The 9035-nt window shown below is 39.8% G+C and overlaps 1 protein-coding gene across 1 annotated transcript; it reads right to left on the reverse strand.

The window, feature by feature from the left end:
- Positions 1-1922: 1922 nt before the first annotated feature.
- Positions 1923-7333, reverse strand: neurod1 (neuronal differentiation 1). The gene is made up of 4 exons (XM_080902802.1): positions 7221-7333; positions 5700-5973; positions 4157-4386; positions 1923-3076 (listed from the first exon to the last, which is right to left on the reverse strand). Exons 2-4 carry the CDS (start codon positions 5960-5962, stop codon positions 2514-2516), a joined length of 1056 nt encoding a protein of 351 aa, XP_080758928.1. The 5' UTR covers positions 5963-5973; positions 7221-7333; the 3' UTR covers positions 1923-2513.
- Between the last annotated feature and the right edge of the window lie 1702 nt (positions 7334-9035).

The raw sequence follows: 9035 nt of genomic DNA on the forward strand, positions 1-9035 counted from the left end.
GCAGCCGTCATTGAGGTTTTTTCCAGAGCTCCACATTTGCCTTCACAATGTCCCTTTACTGGAAGCATGATTATTTTGAAGTGAGGTTTTCAGAGCTTCCAGATATTTAGGATCCGTACCAATAATTACAGCTTCCACTGTTTGACTGTTGAAAAGAGCCTTTGCCACATGTTTTACCCTTTCTCTGATTTTCTACCTGCTTTTACATCGTCCTGTCTAATGAAAGTAAAAAAAAAAACCAAACATATTTTTTACTTATATAATCTTTTCTTTGTGGTTTAAATTCTGTAGTTCTGACCAGGATTTATTCATGCTTTAGTTGAAGTTTCTCTCATTATTATTCCATTTATTCCACCAACAGGAAGGCTAAATGGTGGGATATGGCCACCATATTGTCCCTGTTGACTTACACACACACACACACACACACACACCAATACTCAGCAGGACAGCAGTGTGTGGAGGGGGGCTCTCATGCATAAACAAGATCATTTTCATAAATTAAAATCTTGCTTGCAGAACGAACATCTGTGCCCTTCACACACACACATGCACACACACACACACACACACACAAACACAGAGAGAGAGAGAGAGAGAGAGACTGTAATCTGAGTTTTGTCCTTTATTTGGCATGATAATGTCATTAGCATGATTTCCTCTTGAAGGAGATATGAATTTCTCCCTTGTGTGTTTAGTGTTGTGCAAGGAGCCTAAACACAGCGGTCAATGCAAAATTTGTGACGTTATTATGACATCAGATCTTGTGGGAATTTTTCAAGAATACTCGCATAGCTGCGAGCAGCCAATTTCTTCCTCTTCAGGCTAAGCACTCATTACATTGCATTGAAAAAACACCTAACCTCAGTTTAAACCCCTTAAACAGCAACCTTATAAGAACTCAGATTTCGGGATGTTGATTTGGTTTCCAAAATTTAACCTTCAGTGTTTTTGTCTAGACCAAGGATGTCAAACTCTTTAAAAATGTGGGCCACTTCACATCAAAGTTGGTTAAACCAGTGAAACTACAGTAAACGTATAACCTTACAGAGAAGGTTCTGGTTAGTCATTGCTCAGACAGTCCTGTAATTCCAAATTTTTAAATATAAAGTTTTCAGTAATTTACAGAAGCCTTGTACTTTGATGTAGTATAGATACAATGGGGGATGGAAGTATTTGTCAATAGGAAAATGTGTATAACTTGTGAAAATACTGTTAAAAGTCCCAAATCTATGCACTTCTACACATTTTATAAACCTGTCCAGTGGCCTGGGTTGTAGTCTTTTGCCTGATCTTATGTTTGGCACCCCTGGTCTAGACTTTCTGAAACTGAAGGGTGTTTCCAACAGAAAAGACTAAGAAAACAAAAGATTATTCACATTAATTAGGCTGAATAAATTCTTAAAAATACATCAATATATATATAATGATGTATTTCATTTGAGGTATCTACCCACTAGCCACTTTTATTAGGTATGTATTGCTAGTACTGTGTTGGACCCCCCTTTTATCTTCAGGACTGGCACAAATATGTAAAAACTCCTCAGAGATATTAGCCCATGTTGGCAGGACAGCATCATACATTTGCAGCAGATTTGTCAGATCCATCTTTATGACATTAATCTCCCGATCCAGCACATCCTAAAGGTGCTCTGTTAGATTGAGATCTGGTGACTGTGGTGGCCATGCTGATGCTTGGTTTGAACTTTAGCAGGTCATCTTGAAAATGTCTAAATTGCTAGATGCATGGAGTTGCTGCTAATATGGCTGATATTTCCATTAACGAGCAGTTTAACAGTATATACCTTATAAAGTAACCACTAAGTATTATATACTGCTCTAAAACAACAGCAGGACCAAAACTGGCATGTTATTTGTATCTAATGACATTGTGTTTATTTGTTTTGTTGTCTTTCTGCACATAATGAGAGTCTCTGAGACGGATCACATTGAATCCCTTTTAATAAAAGGTATTTATAAACATCTATCTTATAAAATATGAACAAGAGTCACATGAAATGTTAACAGAACACTACAGGAATGTTATAAAAAGCAAAAAGTAAAAATCACATAAACACTTCAGCTCATCACCGGCCCATCACCGGCCCAACACTGCCTCACACACTGACCCAAAAATAGAGAAATCTTTATTCTTTCAACATTTGGAATTATTATACTGAGGGTCACTCAGATTTTTAACAAAATTGCATAGTTTACTCCAGATTATTGCTCATTGATTATTGATTATTTTTAAGTGATAATATGGATAATAACGAGACATTCAGAGAGCGTCTCCCGCAGGATGAAGTGCTACAAAGAAGGTTACATCAAGGTGACATCTTTGCGACGTCGCCGTTGTCAGGATGAGTCGCAGAGCCTGACGCAGACAGAAAGAAAAAAAGCAAGGACAGACAGAAAGACAGCTTTAAAACGATAGAAGTACACAAGACTGTCTTTCCATACAAAGGTCTCTCTGTCTTCATCAGTCTCTCAGTCCTTCGTCCTCTTCTTCCTCAGGAGTCATGGAAGATGGCGTTCAGCTGGGCGTTCATCAGCCGCTCGTGGTGTGAGTGTCCGTCAAAGCCCATCAGCCCGTCCACTTGTAGGTCACCACAGCGTGGGTTGGAACCCCCGCTGCCATAGATGGCAGGGTGTCCTCCAGCTCCCCCGCCTCCATAGTGCACACTGAAGGAGAAGCTCTTGTCGTAATCGGTGGCTGCGACGGCCTCGTGCTTGAAGGACGAAGAGAAGTTCCCGTTGATGCTGAGCGGTGGGCTGAGCGGCGGGTCAAACGCCGGGCCGTCCGACACGAGGACGCCATCAAAGAAGGGCTCCAGTGGGCCGTAGGGTTGACCTTTGACCTGGTGGAAGATGTGAGAGGGGTCCATGTTGCCGTAGGGAGGGCTGGGCAGGCCGGCCGTAAGCCCGGGGCTCTGGTAGGGAAAATGTCCGGGGTAGGAACTGGCACCGACAGGGGGAAGGTGAGCCGGTAGGTCTGGAGTCTGCTCTGGCAGGAACGTCCGAGGGTTAAGCTGCAGGCAGCCCGCCACCAGATTAGTGGTCGGCTGAGACAGACCTGACAATAGAAGGACAATGATTAGTTAATACTGATCAATACATGCTGGTCATTGTTTCTTTATAGCATTAAATAGTTAATAATTAGTGCTTGTCAATACTTGTTAATGACTATAAACACAGTTTATTGGTATCAGTCTATTGTCACGAGGTTCATTTATACATGTTAATAAATAAAACCTGCTATTAACCTGCTATTAAATGTAATAGAAGCACTAGTTAACTAATCATCCATGTACTGTAATATTGTTTTTTATTAAGTTGTTTTTAAATATTATAACTGTATGCTGTAATAGCTGTTAATAAATGCCAGTACATAATAATTAATGCTATTTTTTGAGAATCTTAAAATTGTGACTAATTAACTAATTTTATTATTTTATGTAAAAAAAAACCCACAAGCAAACAAAACGCAGAGATGTTATGCCAAAATTTAGTTCCATAATGACACCTACAAGGTTATTTTAAAAAAAATCTAATTAGTACTGCTGTTTGCAGTCAAGTAATTTCTCTTTTTTTAAACACATACAGGGCTAGTTTAATAGACATAATCTTATACATGAAATCAGATGACCTCATCCCAGAAAAATCTGCATGCATCCACCAGTAAACTATGAATAAGTAGATGAACCAATGAGCTAAATGTGGCTTGTAAAAAAACCTCAAACCTCACGAAACACATTCACCCGAGACATTATACATTTATCGAACTAATTTCTTTATGAAAACTTTTCAGGAATTTTGTTATTTTGCATTACACGTATTGACGACTTCACCTCGTTGAACCACACTCATTCATTAGAAAAACTACCTACTCATGAGACATCATTAATTTTACCTGTGCTGCTCCTACTGTGACGCTTATAAATATCTGTTGTAAAAAAGCTGTATTACAGTCTCAACCATCAGCTAAACTGTCACACTAAAGAGTGTAAGGAGTACACATGCTCATTGTGCCCAATGGGAAAACGCTTCCTGGGTAAAAATCCTTGTTGTCCCTTTATGTTTCATAATCAGAGACCAGACTGGGTCAGCCTTCGGTCCAGTCCATTGTAGTCTGTTAATGTTAGGTGGGATTTACCTTTGCAGAGTGCCTGGACGAAGCTCATGAGGTCAGGTGCCTTTCCAGAGCGCAGTATCTCGCTCAGGGCCCAGATGTAGTTCTTGGCGAGGCGCAGTGTCTCAATTTTTGATAGTTTCTGCGTTTTGGAGTAACAGGGGACGACTTTTCGCAGACTCTCCAGGGCATCGTTCAGGCCGTGCATGCGGTTTCTTTCCCGGGCGTTAGCCTTCATCCGACGGACCTTAAACCTCCAAAATACATGAAGCAGATTCATTGTTAGCTGGGTTATCTCTCATTTCCTCTGAAACATCTTAGTAGTGTTCGTTTTTATTCAGTAACCTTTTGCATAAGTTTGCAAACAATTGTATGTAGATGTAAAACGTTGCATGTTGTCTCACATTGATTTTACTCTGTGTTCTGGTATTTTGCAAGCACTTACTGATCAAATGTACGTAACAATTTTCTGCTAATCAAAATCTGAACAAAAACATGTTTCCAGAGAAAATTGTGGCAGATGGCTTGATTCAATATGAGCTCCAACACAGAGCCGCCTGTAGTGACAGGTTCAGTGAGGGACTTCATTAAACTGTGGGAGGAACCTGTGAAAATGACCCTCAGCACATTTCTTTGTTCCCCCTATTTATTTATGTATCCAGTTATGTTTCTATTTAATTTGTAAGCTATAAGTTGCTATTTCTTCAATGATTCAGCACACACACACAGAGCCTTTTGACATCAGCTGTGTGTGTGCTGAGGATGAGACTAAGTACATGCTAAAGCAATTATTGTGCATACAGAATGAATGTTGATGATTGACAGGCCCTGTAAGTTTTAACAAATGCCCACATCTATCTTACTCCTAAACAGCACTGCACAAAATGACAGAAACGTCTCTTGACTGAAAACGCAGAATCGGCATTCGTTTGGAAAGTTGCCTTACAAAGGACATTTTAAATGAGCACAGTTTAGTCACTAAATTTGTGAGTCTTATTTCATTTTCTTTCCTTATAGTTTGAAAAATTTGAAGTATTTTCTATTAGATGTCACTGTACACAGACACACTTTTAGGACGCCAATGTTCTTAGTTTCCCGGTGCCGTGTTTGTGTCTGCAAAGTAAATGTTAATACTATGTGATAAAAAAAAAAATTCTTTGGTTAAAGATGAATCCTGTTCATGTCTATAATTTCCTGCATTTAGAGCTAAGACTAAGTTAGAGCTTTAAAAGAAAATTACATGTATGTGAGCCAAAACACTGACCTTCATTATAAAGCATAAATCTATCTATCGATCTCTACAAGTGTGATCATAAAAAAATGCAGAAAACTACAAAATTAAAACTAGAATTTCAACCATCCTTTGAATATTTTTATTCCTGTTAAGCGGTTTTGTGTCTTTTTAATAGTTTAATCCAATGCAAGTGATTTCTACTGAATGGGTCCTGCTTTACAGAGGTTGAACCTTGTGAGACTTCCGCTAGTGCAACTTTGGATTTTTAATGTTTAACTTGAAAGTGTTGCTTTCACATCACACTGAGAGCAAGCAGAGGAAAAGAGAATCTACCTCTGCAGACGAGCCTTTGTCATCTTCTTCTTCTTGGGCCCTCGCCTTTTGGGTTTGCTCTCCCCGTCTTCTTCTTCTTCCTCCTCTTCCTCCTCTTCATCATCCTCCTCATCCTCCTCTAGATGATGGAGGCGGTCCTCCTCCTCCTCCCCTCCTCCACCTGTAACTCCTTCTGCACTCCTCTCTCTTTCTGCAGGGCTGCAGAGCTCCTGCTGCTCATCCGACTCCACTGACATCTGCTCCTCCAGCACAGACCTCGTCATAATGCTGATTTCTGATGGAAAACAATTTTAGCTGATATTAAAGAATAATAAAACACTCCTGCAAGTTTGCTGTCACACTTAAGCTTAACAGAACAGAGAACAATTAACAGTTTGGGATTTTAAGATTTAGTCCCTGACTTTAGAACATTTGGGTAGAATTTTATTTAGACGGTCTTTATTTAAATAAAACAGAACAAAGACGATGAAATTAAAGGAGCAATTGGACATTTTAATTTACCCGCTGAAAGACACAAAGAAAGATCCTCTATTGAACCGAATCCAATATTAAATATAAATGCCAAATATAAACATAAAATGTGCAGACAAAGGTACCATCTCTACAGAAGAAAAAAGAATGTAATAAAAGAAAACTGCGGTGTTAAGAATGGCTGCACAATTAGCTACAAGGCGTGTTTTCATATTTAGATATTAGATGGTGTCGGTAACACCCGCGCAAAGGATCGCAAACTGCCTCCAGAGAGACGCAATCACGTCTCTGTTCAGAATTTTTTTTAATGATTTAACAGAAAGCGTTTAAAATATATCGAAACTCTAAATAAATATATATATTAAAAAAACATTTAAAGTATTTAACAAAGTGTGCGAAATGCGAAAGGCATTGTGTTACAGCTTATTGATAAAAAGTGTAGTTTTTTATAAGGCGAAGTTACAATAATAATAGTGATAAAATAATAATAATACTAAGACTTTCTTTCTGCTGACTGGTTCCGTTAATCAGAATCAGAATCAGAATACTTTATTGATCCCTGGGGGAAATTATTTAGTTTAACAGACCGACAGACGGCTGCAGGTGAGCAGACATTCGGTACTAACACGAATATAAAATACAATCGAAACTCAAAGGATTAATAATTAAATTACGTTTTTTATTTTAGGAAAAAGTGTGTAACAGATTGGTCAACAAACAGGATAAAAACTCAAATATATAATATATAAACCAAAAAAAAAGAAAAAAGGAAACTGTTTTTAATTATTACAAAACAAAAATTACAGGCTTTTGCTTTTGTTTTTTTAAACTGTCCTTTCTAATTGTCTATACATTAGATGAGAGGAAATAGGCTATTTTATTCATTGGTAAGTGAAGTGATCATTAACGTTCTAATAATTAATTAAACAATAATTTAAAAAAATTAATCACAAATAAGAAACCATATTCATCATTCCCAAGGTCAGACAACGCCGAGACCCAGCAACCAGAGGAATTCGCATATTGATTATTATTCAGTTATGAACCTACCTGCTGTAATGAGCCGCTGTATGTCAGATCGCACACATCCCGCGCGCTCTGTCTGCGTGTCCGTGCGTGATTGTGCGTGATCTGCTATGAGGTTTCTGAGGTGTGTGTGGGATGCTGCTGGTTTTATACTCAGTACACACACGCAGCGGGGTTTGGTGGGGGTAATTAGCATATTGAGGCCCCGCCCTCCTGGCACGCGCCATATGGTGCTTGCGTCATTAAAACGGCCTCGGGGATCACGTGACAAATCTTCCATTTGTGCCATCCAGTCTCTCTCTTTCTCCCTCTCTCTGTCTTTTGTGAGGTGAGTTGACCATCTGTCGCCACAACATCTACGCATGCGTAGATTTAAACTTACTGCTGGAAGGCAAGTGTTGCATGTGATGATTGAGGTCACTATAGGCCTCAAAGACTTATCATTGCTGTCTGTTTTTAAACGTAAATGATTTGTAAATGATTAGGCGACAGCTTCTCACCTGTGGCTCTGAATCACAGCTTACTTGTCTGACAGGTAACAACATCTTGAGCTGTTGAAATGTGACTGACCCCGTCTCTTTCTCATGAATAATTAACAAAAATACTTCCAATCTCCTGCTGAGGAGATACTCATAGATGGGTCCTAGTGCTGTTTGATTCTTTATGTATATAATAAACATGTAGAGGAAAGACTCAATAGCTGTAAGAACGAACAAAACTTGTGTGCCTGTAAATATTTTGTCTGTACCTGGATTACTTGTATTCAGATTACTGTTGAGTTCAAATTTTCTGTCCTTTTCCATCCATTCATCCATTTTGTGCCACTTATCCAGATCTGGGATTTCCTCCCCCCAGTTATCTCCTTCAGCTCTTTGCACTGAGGGGCATCGCGGCACTTCCAGGCCAGCTCAGACCTTCCCTACAGCATGCCTTGGATTTGCCCCTGGGTCTCCACGCAGCCGGAGATCCCTGAAACACCTGGGAAGCATCCAGGAAGCATCCTGGTAAGATGCTCAGTGTGGAAAAGTAGCAGCTCTCCTCTAAACCCCTCTGAAGTAACAAAGGGCCTCTTTGCCACTTGTATCTGTAAACTCATTCCTTTGGTCACACAACGAGTCATTCAACAAGTTCACTTTACATTCTTTCTTCTCCACAACAGACCCACATTACTGTTCAGTAACATAGTCAACGTCTTACTCTATAAAGCCAGTTAGTTTGTAGAGCTAAGTGAACGCGATACAACTCAGTATAAATGGAAATCTTTTAAAATTGTTTTTTAAAAGGCGTGTGTACAGACCTGCAACTGTGGCACATGAACTTGATCCAATCAGTTCAATCAGGACAACATGTTATACTAGTTCTTCAGGGCCTTAATGATGAGGCTTGATCAGACGTACATGACCGTGACTCTCTACAGAAATATAATATAACATAATAATATTGCCATGTTCATCTACGATGTCAGAGGTTTATTATGACTCATGGCTAGTGATAGTGCTTTCGAATGCAACAGTCTTAATGAGAGCTTAGAAGGACATGAGGAGGCTGAGATGGTAAATGGCCTGTATTTGTATAGCACCTTACTAGTCCCTAAGGACCCCAAGGCGCTTTACACATCCAGTCATCCACCCATTCACACACACTGGTGATGGCAAGCTACATTGCAGCCACAGCCACCCTGGGGCGCACTGACAGAGGCAAGGCTGTCGGACACTGGCGCCACCGGGCCCCCTGGCCACCACCAGTAGACAACGGCCCAAGGACACAACGACCGAGACTGTCCAAGCCGGGGCTCGAACCGGCAACCTTCCGATTACATGGTGAACTCCCAACTCTTGA

This window comes from Rhamphochromis sp. 'chilingali' (assembly GCF_963969265.1).
Source record: "Rhamphochromis sp. 'chilingali' genome assembly, chromosome: 14".
In the NCBI taxonomy this organism is placed as follows: domain Eukaryota; kingdom Metazoa; phylum Chordata; class Actinopteri; order Cichliformes; family Cichlidae; genus Rhamphochromis; species Rhamphochromis sp. 'chilingali'.

Excerpts from the sequence above, each read along its gene's own strand:
- neurod1 (XM_080902802.1), bottom strand. The coding sequence starts at position 5,962 with ATGACGAGGTCTGTGCTGGAGGAGCAGATGTCAGTGGAGTCGGATGAG. Across the intron at positions 4,387-5,699 it reads ACAAAGGCTCGTCTGCAGAG|GTTTAAGGTCCGTCGGATGA; the intron begins GTAGATTCTCTT and ends TGTATTTTGGAG. Across the intron at positions 3,077-4,156 it reads CGTCCAGGCACTCTGCAAAG|GTCTGTCTCAGCCGACCACT; the intron begins GTAAATCCCACC and ends TTCTATTGTCAG.